General features: G+C 35.5%; 2 protein-coding genes across 4 annotated transcripts in view; one reads left to right on the top strand and one right to left on the bottom strand.

Moving 5' to 3' along the window:
• The window catches only part of LOC111515782 (tyrosine-protein kinase-like otk), a 226,507-nt gene that overhangs the window by 37,552 nt on the left and 172,149 nt on the right, over positions 1-16,806 (bottom strand). The window lies entirely within an intron of this gene.
• LOC141485523 (transcription initiation factor TFIID subunit 9B-like) lies at positions 2,246-2,929 on the top strand. The gene has a single exon (XM_074182356.1). The coding sequence runs from the start codon at positions 2,246-2,248 to the stop codon at positions 2,927-2,929; it is 684 nt and encodes a 227-aa protein (XP_074038457.1).

Below are 16,806 nucleotides of genomic sequence, written 5' to 3'. Positions count from 1 at the left end.
TGAACTATCCCATAGAAGACGACGTTCTCTATATAAGTCTATTAACACTAAAACGTGTTCGTCATTCCACTCCATCACTTAAAATGAACAATAAAAAACCCTACTTAAACAAACTGAGTCGAAAATAAAATAGTTCGTCTAGTTCGGTCGGAGGTTTAATTGTAACTGAAGCCGCTCGGGGCTGCTCGGCACGTCCCCACTTTATATTTTTGTTCGGCTCGGCTTCCTTTGATCTGTACCTACTTTATGCGGGTTGGGATCGGCACGGCCCGGGCCGGCATTTTCTAACCCGGCAAAGCCGCCCGGGGCGTCTACATCAACGCGGCTTAGGTCGCCCGGGTCAGCCCGCCCGGCCTGCTTTAAAGTAAACCAAGTTTTCAAAAACATTTTTTTTGTTGGCATGTGATAATTAGTTTTAGTTATCAAACACAGCAAGTAGCAGCTACTTTCTGGAACACTTTGCACTCTTGTTCTTTGAAGATAATACTACGAAAGGTTTGAGTACCATTTCATTCGAATTTTTGGCAGAAATGTATAAACTAAAGTTTTTCAAATTGATTGTTTCCTTCGGAAGCTTCCTTCGGAAGCAATCAATGGCTGGGATTCAATCAAATAAGCGAATGAAAGTCATTACGTACTGTCATCGATAATATGAGTTAATAAAACTCATTGGTGACATAAAGTCGTAATTTTATGAATGAATCGAATGCTTCATCTTATGTTGTCCAGATTTGGTTCTGAAAAATACTACTTCACGTGGTTCTTCAACCTTCAATATTCCAGCTTTCACAAGTAACTTCTAATGGTTGAAATTCGAAATGTAGGGAATAACTTTTCATATGACCCTCTTTCAGAAATAGTAATGATACATTTCAAAATAGACTCATAAGAACTTGTTTAACCGTAGTAGAGTTACCCCACAAGCATTTGCCTTACAGCAGCCTAGTTTCAATTTATACAAAATATACGGTAGAAATTCGTTTCAGAAATCAAACTTTCACACTGTCCACTTGTCCGCTTAAGTCAATGCCTAGAAATTTTACATTATCACTTACGTCAGGTCCGATTTTATGTTGAGCAGTGTGTAAGTAAACAAATGATTTGAAGAAGGTCATCCCACTTCCTAAGATATTCCTGAAGTAGGTTCTAGTATAGATCCCTGAGGTACCCCTAACTGAACCTGTCCCTGACCTATTTCAGATGATTCACGTGTGATGCAACCTTCTACCCTAAATTGAAGAGAATGGCATTGTGAATGATCTGTCAAAAAGAAAGAAATCCAGTCACCTGTTTTCCCCCTAAATCCATAAGACTCCAAAAAACATATACGAGGGTGGTCCCAGAAGTACGCGGTCAAAAAAATTTATTTATTTGTCAACATAATCTCCTTGCAGCTATATACACTTTCCCAGCGACGTTTAATAAGTTCGATACCATTATTATGAAAACTGTTTTAATCCTGTCTTCATCATTGGAAAATCTTGGACTACTGAGCCATTATGTCAAGTTTGGTAACAGAAAATAATCCAAGGGGGCTAAATCTGGCGAATAGGATGCATGAGGCTGCCAAACAAATACTTAACAACGCAGCGTCTTCAAATTTGAAACATATGCTTAATAGATTGTGTACTTTCTAATACAGTGACATTTTTCAAACAGCTACCGCCATCTCTAGGTCAAGCTGGGTACTTCTGGAACCACCATCGTAATAGCTTCGATCTGATGTAGTTTAGATATTTAGACAATATTTTTCCATATAATAATCTTATTGGTTGCGATCAAGTTTTCTAAGATGCTCGTAGTTTGAAACTCAATCTTTTAGAGTGTTTACAACTAAATAGATATAAGAATTCGGGACATTTACTGAATGACCAAATAGAATTGAATAACTCTTCGTTACTGAATATTTAAAAAAATGTGAGGTAATTAACCGATACATAAGGTAATTTTGTTCATCAAATATTTATTCAAATGAGTTCGTACACTCCCTCTTAATTTCTTATGTTATTGTTAATCGATTTTTTCTCGAACTCAGGTACACATTCTCAATAATAATTGGGTAGGTAACAAATCAGGTACTTGAAATTCAGGTAATTCAAATTGTATATATACAAATCATTGAAGGAAAGTTACAATATATATTTATGACCAGGGAAACTTATGTTTCTGTGTAGATATAACATAAATCAAAGTGATCATCGATCTTCCTAGTTGATTAGAACATTACCCAAACAGTTTGTTAACGATGAGTGAACAAGATGAATCCAAACTGACCCAGCCGAAACGTATTTCAAAAAATGGGCAGGTAATAATGGCAAATATGAAGGAAATGGGAATTACAGATTATGAACCGAACACTGTAGTGCAACTCAATGACTTTGTATATAGATATGCTGCATCAATTTTGGAAGAAGCTCGGGCGTATGCTAATAACTCCAAAAAGAAATTTCCAGATGTTAATGATGTTCGTTTGGCCCTACAACATAATTGTGAGTCGACTTTTGCTACTCCACCACCAAGAGAAGTTCCACTAGAACTGGCACAGACAACAAATGAGTCAGCTCTACCCCCAGTGAATCCTCATTGCGGATTGGTTTTGCCTCCGGATCGATATCACTTGTCTTCATGTAACTATACGTTCAGGAGTACCCAGAAGAACGTCGGTAAAAGTAATTTTGGTATATCAGACGGTCCAGGAATGAGACTAACACCTGAGTCGAACATCAGCTTTTCAAAGCGTACAGTTTCCGAGCAAACAGACAGTCTCCCTAACTCTGTAACTGAAATCAAGACCCAGCATAAAAAAACTGCGTTGAAACCAAGGATACATATGCTACAGAATGTGCAACTGACACCTGTTAATGGATCGGGGTCCGACTCCAACAGTTTAAAAAGAAAACGTGAAGATGAGTCTGAAAATGGAGTTTGAAATTTAAAGTTATTTGGGTATTTTTTTCATTATGTATTTTGTGATCCTTGACGATGTACATGTGCTCTTACCAATTTTATAGGCAAGAGGCAATCATCCTTGAGTTGAAATAAAATTGATTTTGACTCGTGAATTAATAGTTTGTTTATTCAGCTTACCGTGATCATATTGAACAAAAGATATGTGAAAGTATTCCAATGTTATTGCTTTTAACCATGTGTTCTAAGATATGTGGTGAAATCGGCCGAAAATTGATGAAAATCCATAATCTCACTCACAAAAGTGAGATTTTCGCTAAACAGTTTTACTATACACGTGTTTTGTTGTACACTAGCTTCACCTACGGTGCTAGAGTTGTTCTCATAACTAATAGGTGTGAAATCACTTGCCAACCTTCGTTATAGAAAATTCTGAGTGGTTCAAAGGTTGCTTTTCGACTCGCGAAGTACGTCTTCGGTATGGATTGTCTACTTCTGAAATTTTTGAAAACTATGTATGCTTATTACTGTTTCACTGTAGTCGGAACAGCTCATGTCTTGGACGGCAGTTAATTATCAGATTACCAGATTAATTTTCAATGTTCACCGTGGTATTAACACAGGAAGTAGTTGTGTTCAGACAGATATTTGCAGGATCCTGATATGTAGTATCATTGAGAGAGGTGAAGCTTTCAATTCGAAATATTTGCTTTATCTTTTTCGAAGTAGTCCCCCTCAGATATAGTACACTTTTGCCAGCGTTTCATAGGTCTCTAAAAATCTTGGGGACAATTGAAAGTCGCAGAGGGTCAAATCTGGTGAATACGCTGACTGATGAATAATTGTTTTTGGCTAACAAATTATCAACAAACAATAACGAGTGCGGTTGCATTATCGTGATGCGAAAGCTACATCCTCAGTAACTTCTGTGATAGTGCCTTTCACCAACTAACTGAACATCCTGTACAACTGTAACTGTGAACATAAGTTCTAGGCGAATGTACTAATATAAAAAATAAAAAATCGGTAATTTAATATACGTGGCCCATGAAATTTAAACATTCATTCATTTTTTCAACAGTCCACGTATGTTGTATTCAACTGGGAGGTCCTATATCTCGAGAGAAACACAATCTCTAAATTCAAGTTTGGTTTTTCATAACCCAGTGTTTCCATTCGAAGCATACAATTCAGCAGAATCCTTTAAAACATGCCAAGTCTTTGTACACAATAAATCAGTATGTCCATTGACATGGCGAGGAAAGATAAATAGTGTTCTGAATGGCTATTTATAACATATTTGTTCTGTGCTGTCGATTCGAATGGTTTTGCTGCATTTCAATAAACGTTTCGCTAAAAACTGGAAAGGAATATTGAGAGCGTTATATCTACTATTCGAATGAAAAATCGTTTGCAATGCTCGTGAATCAATAATGGCAAATCATTTTTATACCGTGACCCTTAGAAGTAGAATACGACGTCTTCGCAGCAGACCCCAACTTTTTATTTGAAAATTTAGATTCCTAGTTGCAAAACATTTCCCTTTATTTAAACCTGCGCACTCGCAGGGTATACGGCAAATGCATTCCAAGAATTGCGGAGAATCATACATCGGTGAAACTAAGAGGCCAATGAAAGTACGCATTGCCAAGCACAAGAAACACACACAGCGAGGAGAAACCAGCGAATCCGAAATAGCAGAGCATATTTGGACACATCAAGTGGGCTGAAGATGAAATCATCCACAAGGAGGAACATTGGTTTAGGAGAAAATGCAAAGAAGCCGCATATGTGTTGTCCAACAACGCATTTAGCCAAGTTAGCGTAGAGATACGTAACAAATGGAAACCTCTAATCAGGCGGAACACGACCAACTCTCGCCAACGGTCAGCTCCCGCTAAAACCGATGAAGCGGAGAGAGGGGATAGGTGAAAGCGAATGAACTATAAATAGTCAGATCTCGGAGAAATAAGAAATAAGAGAATAAGTTAGTTAGGGAAGCCACAGATTATGCTGTAGAGGACCCCTCCCGATATAGAAGGCCCCGACACTGTCGAATGAGGCCCTCATGTCCCCCGTTAAAGGATGAATAGATTTTTCATCCGTCATACCCAGCCAGGTAGGGGTACCCCGTGAAGGGCGGCACTGATGTCTAAGGACTTCATGCCGTCATCCATCAGTCATGTACCCATTGGTCCCTCTCAAGGCCAATGATCAGCCAAAAGGGTAGGGGAGCTGGTCTCCAAACCTGAATGAAATTAGGATGACTCGTCAAATAAGTCCAGTTATCACAGACTATTGCGGATACTAACAATCGGAACGTCGTGAAGTAACTTAGTTTGGAATATTTCAATTTTCATTTAATTTTTTTATTTTCATGTCATGTTAATAGTTCAATTTTTTTGTGGTTGTTGCTTATATTTTATTTCATTGTAATTTCAGTTTTTTGCTTAATATATTTGTTATTTTTCAGCTAATATATTTCATTTCTCACAGATACTTTCAGGAATTTCAAATCAATTTATATCATATTAGGCAATGGAAGTCCGAACTAATGAAATACATAAACTAATTTACTTTACATAAGTCAGTTTACGTTCTGTAAATTTTATTTGATTTGTGATTGAATAAAAGTCTTTTTTTTTCAAACTAAGTAACAAATATTTCTTGAAAAACTTTTTTTAGTGACATTGTTACATATTATAAATGAAAAGGGCCGTTATTTGAAAAGGAAATAAGTTTCACTTCAGCGTCAAGGCCGCCTTGCTTTTCAAAAACTGAACATATTCTTGAAATACATTTCCCAGCATAAACTAATCCAATAATCGTGTAATTGAAAAATATTCATTGCAAACTGTGTGTTTGTTTCTATTATCACTTTTTAAACATCCCTATTATGCTCCGCAAAAGCGGAATTTTACAGAAATTATTTCCAGCAAATTTTTACGAACGTAAAAACAGGATTTGTAGGGTTATTCCTACATCTATTTAGTTTTTTTTTGGTCCCTTTTGGGAGCTGTCTGACTTGTCCATTTAGTCCAAGTCTCCAGAAAACACTGCAGCTCTTGGGCTTATTGAGTTTATTCTCCAATCTTCTCATGACACCCATTCCATCAGTCTCGTTCCCTGTACTAGTTTGTACAGGTTCCGTGTTAGATGTTCATCTGGACGTAATTTTGTACGTCCATATATTGCCTGCCTTCTGTGATTCAGTGCCTCACATTCGCATTAGATGTGTAGAGCTGTTTCTATCCCTTCGTTGCATAATCTGCAGCTGAGGTCTCCGTCGTACAACCCCATTTTATTCAGGTGTCCTCTAAGCGGACAATGACCGATTAGTAACCCTGTAATTATTCTGAGCCGATCCCTACTATATTGAAGTAGTTCTTCGGTTCTTTTCTCGGACGGTTCTCTAATGAAGGTTCTACTGTGTTTGTTGCCAGGTACTTTAACAATTTAGTTTAGAAACATTTCATTTCTTTATTGATTTTTATTTTTGTATTATAAATTCTTGTTAGAAAATTAACTTTTCATAACTCATTATCTAGCAGTCGTACAAAATATCCATCTGCTTGGGTTTTTTATGTTAATTCTTTTTTTCTTATTTTTACTCAGTATGTTTGTAGTTTTTCATTGCGAATCATTGAAATACTCTATTCTCTCCGACCCAACTGTTGTTGCCAAAAACATATGAATATTTAGAATAAAGCTACTTGGGATGTTTCATTGTTGACACTTTGATGGATTAAAACGAGGGCCCAAGTGGTAGACGCTTGTCGAATATATTTATGACCCTGACCATATTGTCAGTGCTGATTATTTTCGAAAATGACTTGAGAAAAAATTTTAGCAGAGGCATTCATTCAGTTCTGGGATTTCGGCCGGGCTAATCCTAATTTTCATTCACCTCGCCACGAAGTTTCAATGTATTTTTCCGTTTGTCATTAATAATTCATTATTAATTCACCTGTTCCGACAGATTGCATTTCATACCATGTTTTATGAGCTTTCAACTGGATTTTTATTTTCTCAGGGATTCCTAAAAAACCTACAACTAATCAACATTCCATTTTAAACGCTTAAATAAGAGTTGTGACTAGACATTGCATTTTAGTGTATCGGTCCTAATTACTTTCTTTCGAAAACTGTTGTGTTATCCATTGAAGCCTTCTTCAGAACAAATATTTCTTTTTGAAATTTCAAATAATTCTTGAGTACACACAGACAAGCTCCGGCATCTTAAGTAAATATTGACAACGTTCAGTATTATCTCAGTGACAAGATGTACATTCAAGAACGAAATCTGTCCCCCACATAATTCCAACAACTTGTCGGATGGAACAACATGTTTCCTAAAAAATTTTGATGCCACTCCGTTCACAACAAATGTATTTATTGTAATGATATTGTGTACGTATCATATAGCGAATACATATTGAGGTTTTGTGAATAAAAGTTGTTTCACTCAAAAATGTTCTATCCCACAAACTAATAGTCCGACAGCTGTGAAATGTATTGTAACGAATCAAAGAATTAACTGTCTTAAACAAATTTATTTTTAACAATATTTCACTATCACAACTAATGTATATTCAACATTTAGGAACTAACGCTTAATTTATCTTCACTGTTGGAATTTTTTGTTTACCGCTCGATTCGCTTTCTGAATTCATACCCCCTCTCTGAACGGGAAGCCGTCCTTTTATATTGGTAACGATCGCTCTAGATTCCTCCAGGGGTTTTGGTACTCATCTATACTTTTCGCGGCGGTTCGCGGTGAGTCATGTGTTTGCTGGCTGAGATATCGGTCAGGGCCGGCTTCAGATTCGTTACAGTTCAAACGTGTCTTTTGAAGGTTAGAGTTAACTAAAAATCATATGGATTAACACCTGGGGTGAAAAGTCCCGGACCTAAGAAAGAAAACGTGTTATTTTGAAGTGATAACTTCTTATGGGAGGGTAAACCGCTTAGTAACGTAACGTAACGGCCGAGCGATGGCGACCACGGAGCAATGGGGAGAAGTATCTCGCGTGGACCCTAAATTTCGTTGGGTCGGTCGTGCTGGAGTAGTGTCGTGAGCGGAATGTCACGTCATCATAACACAAGTTTACCTCGAATTATTTAATACCTTCAGTAATTGGAGAACGGAGTTATTATTACCTAGAGATGGTGTACATTCAATAAATGAAGATAAAGTAATTTTGGCGATTTTCTACCCTTTATTATGAGCTAACATGCCATCTAAAAAAAATTACAACTATACAATTATTTCATTATGTGAAACATGGCTTGAAAATGATGATGCCAATTTTGTGTATGTACCTTATTAGTATCATCATTTAATCTTACAAAAGTAACAATTGGCCTATGGTAGATATAATATAATATGTACATACACAAAGTATTCAATAAAAGATTTTATTGATAAATAACCTTTCCTTTTATTATCATATTAATATACATAAAATTTGAGTAATAACCTAAGCTTTTTTCAAGTTGTCTCTACGACCACATTTGAAGTCAGCAAACCAACGTTTAATTGTTGTTTCTGATAGAGCGGATTATAACACTTTTCAAACCATTGCTTCGCTTGAACGGTATTTTTTCCCAACAAGAAGCAGTGTAAAATTAAAACACGAAATTGTTTGTGATAAATTGTTTTGAAAATAAAAGTAATGTCACTCTTAGCACAATAACTCATAAACTTATCGGTAGAAGGTTAGTATTAACTGAAAGAGCGGTGAATGGAATAAGACTAACGCCATCTATGTGTTCGGCCCGAGAATTTTTGACCCATGTAGTAATCCTAGTGGCGCCATCTGTGGGTTAGTCTATGAACTTTTCAGCTCATCTGCTCCCTTTTCCCGACATCACCAATTTACCAATTTTCCTAACACTTTCTAAGAAGAAATGTTTGTTTATTGTAATAAACAGACATCGACTTTGTTTGAACTCAAGCTTTTGCGCTAAAAGTGGATGCAAGGTTATCAAAGATAACTGGCAATCTCAAATGTATTAGTAAATATATCACAAAAATTCGTCTGATTCAAAGAACAAGTAGACATTATCTGAATAAGGTCAGTTTTGAAGCGAAACCTTGAGGATCTAATAATATGTCATTATTACAAGAACATTCCACGTGTTTCTATAACATAATATAAATGATAGCCTTAGAGTTCAGTAGTCCGCTATACATAATTTGGAAAGGTGGGGTCCTGCTCCAACTTTCCAATCTACTGATTACTCACATTGATACAGTTTATGTGCCCATTGAGAGACCCCTAATTAACCCATATCATCATACTTGGACCATGAAATAAATTTCAATAATTGAATAATAGCTTAACTACCGGGTTTCCACTCCAAAAGAATTTACTTCATGTTTTGAGAGAAGAAAAGTTTCCTCATATTAATGAATAACGAAGGTACAACCATTACATGATAAAAACGTGAAAGTTGAAGCAGATAAGTTTTACTACTTATCAATTTTCAAGTGGCGAAAAATGAAGTGAAAGGTAAAACTGAAAATATACATTCGGACCTGAAAACCAACTCACAAATATGAAAAAATGTACTTTCCCAAAACCTTGGCGAGGTCATAATTTTCGCCACCGGTAATTAATGGCATCATAAGCTTTGCATATTGTTATTGTTATTATTTTTTTTAGAAACAACATCATTGCAAGTATGGTTAGATGTTCCCTTCTATATCCACATCCGCAAAATATCAGCATTGATTTATAGCCAACATTGATGACAGTAGTGTTTCAACTCGCCGTAGGACTCACCAGTGGTGCTAAGCTGGACCACGCTTGCATTGTAGGTCTCATCTTATCTTAAAGGACAAACCTAAGTATGAATAGCCTATGACAGCTTTTTTTACAAAGACGCCGTCTGTGAGATCGAACATTAATGAAAAAATAGACTTAAGTCGAATATTTGCAACAGACCACCTTCTGGTAATCCTTCATGAGCTTCGAACTGTATATCGTCGAATCCCTGCAGGTTACACCTCGGTAGTTCTCAGTTCGTGCAAGTAGTGAGGCCTGGTTAGCAAAAAAGTTCATTTCAATCAACACTCATTCGGTTTTGTAACTTTCGGAGTCGACTGGCGCCCAATGTGGGGCACTTATTTATGTAACGTCATATGTCATGTCATTTTTTTTCAGGACAATAAATAATAAGTCCTGTAATTAGTCGTACTACTGGAATCTGGAACATTAACAATCTTGCTGCCTGTTGTCAGGAATACTATAGCTGACTGGTCCGGGAGGCAATAGAGATCCACAAACACACGGATAATTTCAACAGAAGAGAAGAAGCGGTGAACCTCCAGCGAATATGGAACCCCATTTTAAGGAATTCTAGAACAACGACAGAATGACAACAGGCAGCAAGATTGTTAATGTTCCAGGTTCATGTACAGGTACAAGTGCAAGTACAAGTACAGGTACAAATACAAGTACCAATACAACTGATAAGGCAAATACGCTTTACGAAGCCTAAAAGTTAGTCATCGGACAGCAAGCCATGATGGTTAAACCTTTGAAGAAGCTTGCCACTCGCGCCAGCGAAACGTCAGGAAGAAATTTCAAAAATCCCCGGCTTTCAAACTCGATTATAACGGTGATTAAAACGGGAAATTTAATTTACTTAAAAATGAATCCAACTATAGAGGAATGGAATGGAGTGAACACCGAAACTATACCTCTTCAAGCTGTAGGATTAAAAAGATCTACAACTTCAGATGGAACCATTTATTCACACCAAATGAAATTTTGAGGAATCATTTTTTCTTTTGATTTTATTTCACGGAAATTAGGTATTTCCTACGTAATTTCATGGAAACTTATTCAAAAATATCTATTTTTTAAAGGACGAAACACAAGCAGCACAGGGAAATCCTTAAGGCGCTTTAAGAGCGGTGCCTGTGCGAAAGTAGCGATTCACATTGGAGTCGAATCGCTGGAGATTATACAGGGTATATCGTGACGAGTTAACGCGATCTATATATAGAAAACTGAAAGTAGGGCGATTCTGAAAATTGATAGGATGGATGAAGAACTAACGGAGAATTCAACTGAAATATTTTCGTTGAGATAACGTTTCGTCATCATTGTTATTTTTAATGGCACACCCTCTATTTCACCTCATTTTTGAATTCTTCCCATGATTTAGATTCTAACTCATGTATCATACTCTGTATCCAAAAGGAACCGTTTTCGAGTTATTCGAGTTTTTTCAGAAAAAGTGACAGATACAGCCTCTCGAACATACGTCATTTTCATGTAAATTAACATTTTTTAAAATATGCAGCTAGTGAATCGTGATAATTGAAGGTTGAACGGATCACGCATCATTTTCACGTCCACTGAATAATCCACAGGGTGTGCATAAATTGGGGTCCAATGAATGAATGGAAAAAATTTAAAATCCCAACTTTTTCGAATGGGAACCCCCATTTTTTTCCTCGAGTTTCAATTCTATTATGGAAATGAGCCCTAGTTATGATACACTTCCCTATACCCAAAACTTATAATTTTGGTGATATTCCGCAATAGAAGTTATTATCACGCGAGGATTTACGTTTTTACCCCCCATTTTTGTCCGATGAAATTTGTTTGTTGCCTAGTTTTCATTGAATATCTCGTGAAAAATAATCCCATATTTAAGACAAAAATCATGATTAGAATAAACAACAATTTCAAATTTAGTTTCAATGCTAAACAAGAACATGTGACACTTTTGTCAACCGCTTTTTTTATAGCAACAAATGTTCAAATACATTGCCTCCAACTTCAAAGCATTTTACACTTCTCCGTATGACGTCTCCTACTGCTCGTCTTATCACGTCCGGTGGAATAGAGTTGAAAGCAGTACGAACTCCCTGCTGAAAATCTTCTTCTGTTGTTGGCGTGTTAGAATACACCTCGTTTTTTATATAACCCCAAATAAAAAATCCATTGGAGTTAAATAGGGCGATCGTGGTGGCCATAATTGAGGACCGTCGGTTCCAAACCACTGGTCGTAATAAGTTTCTTCCAAATACATCTTCACCATCTGATGATTATGTGGAGGTGCTCCATCATGTTGATACCAAATTTTTCGATGTTCGGCGAGCGTCAGTTTTTCCAAATGATCCGTATCGAGATTTTTTAAAATATCTAGGTATCGTTCACTTGAAAATAAAAATACCTGTTGGTTTGTTATGTATTTTCTAGATGCTATGAATGTTTATTACATAGCTACCTGATGCCATTTAAATTTTCGTCATAGAAGTGAAGCATCACTATTGCGTCGTCTTTAACAGCGCAGTAAACATTGAAATTCCAACGGTCTTGAAATTGACGTCCCCGAACTGAATGCGGGTTTGTATCGCTCCAGTAGTGAGAATTCTGCTTGTTGAATATCCCATTTTTGGTAAATTTCACTTCGTCGCTCCATATAATATTCCTCAAAAATTGGTCGTTTTCTTGATTTTTCATAATGAAGTACTCCGCATAGTTAATTCTTCTCTCATGATTGGATAGCTTCAGGCCATGGGCTAAAGTATGAGAATACGGATGCCATTTATGTTTTGCTAATATTCTCTGCATGGACATTTTATTCAATCCCAAACCTCTTGCCGCATCTTTCAAAGATGCTTCTGGAAAAGCAGTGAAGTACCCAAGCACTGTAATCGCATTATCTTCATAGTCAACCACCGTTTTAGTTTTGATAACTTTCCTTTCGAATGATCCAACGTTCGTAAGATTGAGGATTAAGTCTTCTAATGATATCTGGAGATGGTTTCGGTTTTTCTGGATACCTTGTAGCACAAGCATCACATGTTTTTGTTAACACCTTATTGCATTCGCCATAAATCACCAATAAGTTATAGAAATCTTGATTATCATAACCAGCACGAGCCATATTGTACCTTCTGAGAGCACGAATCTGACAATAGACAACTTTATTTCATTTGTCACCAAACATTGTGTTGAAAGATGGATAGCAGCCTACTATCGTATATAGGGAAGTGTATCATAACTAGGGCTTATTTTCATAATAGAATTGAACCTCGAGGAAAAATATGGGGGTTCCCATTTGAAAAAGTTGAGATTTTTAATATTTCTCATTCACTTATTGGACCCTAGTTTTTGTGCACCCTGTGGATTATTCAGTGGACGTGAAAATGTTGCGTGATCCGTTCAACCTTCAGTTATCACGATTCACTAGCTGCATATTTTTAAAAATGTTAATTACATAAAAATGACGTATGTTTGAGAGGCTGCATCTGTGTGTCTCCAACAAGGCGAATGGCTTCAGGGTATGTTTGGGGGTGGAGCTCCATACATCAGAACAATACTTCAAAAAAAGTCTGATCTGAGCTTTATAAAGCATCAACAGTTGTTGAGGTGTGTACAGTTTTCTGGCATGGAACTTTTTTACCTCTTTCAGTAGAGAGCCTACACCGGGAAAATTGATTGAAATTTACCTCGGAATTTTCATTTCGAACGAAGAAAATTACTTCAGTTTTATTGAAAATATACTTTCTCTATTGAATAATTCACATCCCCGAGCGTAATTTCAGTAGGGAATGTACTTTTCATTGAGAATTATTCATCTAATATATGTGTAAAATCATAACGTATTATTTCATGTGAAGAGAAGAACTAACTGGACGATGGGTATTCCCCCTTAGTGAAATGTAAATTTTCGCCATCTCTTTATCGAATGTAAAATTACGCTTTTATTTGTGAGTGATTATTGTATAGTTCATTCTTGTCTACAGAAGCGCATCGGTTTGTCTGACGTGTGCATTAGAATATTTTTGTTGGTGAAAATAAGTAAAGAAGGTGAGTACATTTCTTGTAAAATTTCAATAACTAGTCCAATAAACAGATGAATTCATTGAATTTTCTCGTTATGCATTATAGAGTGTTGTTTTATTACAAGTATATCCTAACCTCACATCGCGAATTATTTCATACTGTATGGAATAGTACAACATATTTTAACTGATTTTCAAATAATTACAGAACATATATTTGAAAATGTTTGTGATAATTACTGAATGGTATATGGAAGAGATATACTCGATGGCAGTGGCGTGAATTATCAGTAACGCCGTATGCACTATCCATTTTAAAAATGAATTTCGATGAGAAATAAAGTTTCGTATTGGTGGTTGCAAATATCGGACAATGTTAAATCGTAATTTCATTCACCTAAAAAATATCTGAACGTTTTATTCGTATCTCTCATAATTTTGGATAAATTTGAGGATTTGTGATTCTTATTATTGAACTTGAAAACATTTTTGCGATGGAAGGCAAGTTGAAATTGAAGGAATCGAGAAACACTTTAGGACCTTTTTGTTTCTGTTGAAGAGGTGAACAAAACACTTCATCACCACTTCATACCATATCATTATAGCTATATTTGCTAAATTTCAGAAAATGTTGGAAAACATTTGGAAAAATCAAATTTTATATTTAAACGGTTGAATATGTATCAAAAATTTTTGAGAAATATTAATATTGAATTCAAACTAGTAGTAGTTTTTCTCTAGGAATGTGTGTTCGTCAACCTACTGTGTTTTTAGATTTCTAAACCTATTCATTTGATGATATTTTATTTCTCTTTTAGGATAATACCACCATGAGCAAGAAAGAAAATGTGTTAATTTGAAGAATGTTTTTTTTATTTTGTACTGTTATTTGACTTTTTTGAAAATGAAAAAAAATGTTTTGTAGAATTTCATTTCAAGAATGTATATGAACTTATTTTGTATATACATATTTTTTTTAATATATCAATGTGTAATATGTCTTGTGCATTCAATTATCTAAATTATGAGGAAAAATGGTCACTTAAGAGTCAAGAGTCAACATCCAATTGAGGTATGTATAGGTATATATAGTGTATTCAAAACTACTCTGAATACGGACCTTCTTACAACGGAATATCCCAAGGTAATATAACCCGTAAATGAAAAATTACAATGTAAAATTTTATCAGACTATAGAATTCCACTGTGAAATTATATAAAAGTGTAAAATTCTACTGTAAAATTCTGTGAAGAGTGTAATATCTCGATATAAATTTATATCGCAAATTTACCCTATAAAGTTTTATTTCAACGCAAAAGTACACTCAAAATGAAAAATTACACTGAAAAATTCCACACTTTTCTTCGGGGTAGAATTACAAAACAATATTCCGCATGGAATGTGAGATCACACACGAAAGTAATTTCTCGCTAATATGTGCGGTAATTAAATTGCCACCGGTACCGGTGGAAAAATTTTTACCAGTGTAGTTTCAATAGAAATCATGAAAAATTATTTTCTGTCCCTAAACATTGATCCCATTTAATTCCTTGTACCCGACATTGCCTTCATTTTCTTTTTATCGTTATAAAAACAGCATTTTTTTCTTTCCAACTATTTTTTGCATTGGTCTATTAGGTAGGCCAAAGAAAAGAAGAATCATTCTAGCTGTAAGAATTATAGACAAGACCGAGTCCTCTGATTTATTTGCCATTCGAATGAGTCTCTTTAACATGAAAGTTAATCTGGGAAACCGGAAGATGGAATGATAATAAAATGTCATAAACACTTACAGCGACACACCAAAAATTGATAATGGACTCGTCTGTGAAAATGAGCTATTGTTTATCGTAGAATTTTATCACCCCCATAAAATAGTTAATACACATAAAATCCTCAGTACTCGCTCTCAGCGGAACTCTTAAAACGTTCATGGCTTTCCGTTAGAAAACAGTTCAAAGAGCTGGATGGAACTAAAATTTTTAGGGCATGTGTTAGAGATTTGCTGTCGGCATGTGTATATCTAGGAGCGCCTGTATACACACCAAGTATTTACGGGAACCTATTAATTGCCTACAGTTCGAATCTGGTTTACCCAGTAAACTACAATTAAAAGCTATTACTTGCAGGGGTTTAGCCTTTCAGATATATTCCACATTCATTGTTGCGCTAAGCGAACACCAGCAATGGCATTTATGTTCGGGGACCACCCACAGATGTAACTTATCTGTTTATATCAATAAATTTTTGTAAATGAACCATAATAATAATTATAATAATACGTTTATTATTCACCACAAATTCACAAACAATATTAAGTTTCAATTAAAAAAAAGCTAGGTAAATAAAAAGTGTGAGTTCAGTTTTCTTTCAACACCAGGAACAGAAAAACGGGTCTTCCACTCAAACCCTTACTACAAACTAAACTTAAAACTAAAATATACTTACTGATTAGTACCAGTAAACAAGTAGACGAGAGAAAAGCAACAGAAAAAAAAAGATAAAAGAGAGAGAGAGAGAGAGAGAGAGAAGATAGGAACCCTTTTTATAATTTATTTTCAATTGTGAGGGCAGTGATTCCTTTAGGTCATGAAACCGCTAGGTTGCATGATGACGCTGTGAGAATTTTATTTTTTGCTCTGAGTTGGGAGATATTTTCAATTATTTTTGAGCCATTCAATTTCTTTAATTTTATGGGAAATTCTCTGCCTGCTTTTTATGCCAAAAATAAGTCTCAAACAGCAGTTCTGGATTTTCTGAATACGCTGACTATCCAAGCCATCTAAACATGGCCCATATACAATATCACAATAGTTGAATTGGGAAAGCACTAATGAATCACACAGCATTTTTTTCACATCTTGGCCAAAATAGTGTCTATGTGGGTAATCATCTTCAAGCTAGTGTAACTTCTTTCAACATAATATTAACGTGTTCTTTAAATATCAATTTTTGATCTAGTATCAGACCCAACTTCTTTCCACTATCACTAAAAGGTATTGTGTCATTTTCCATCCTAATTATGAGATCATAAGATATATCATTCCTGACATTGTCATTACAGAACAAAATAGCAGATGACTTT

This window comes from Leptinotarsa decemlineata, unplaced genomic scaffold, assembly GCF_025532065.1.
Source record: "Leptinotarsa decemlineata unplaced genomic scaffold, Ldec_3_MD MMD2_tig00026328_RagTag_RagTag, whole genome shotgun sequence".
NCBI lineage: Eukaryota > Metazoa > Arthropoda > Insecta > Coleoptera > Chrysomelidae > Leptinotarsa > Leptinotarsa decemlineata.
Note: the sequence above shows the minus strand (reverse complement) of the source record. Positions and strands in the feature narration are given on the sequence as shown.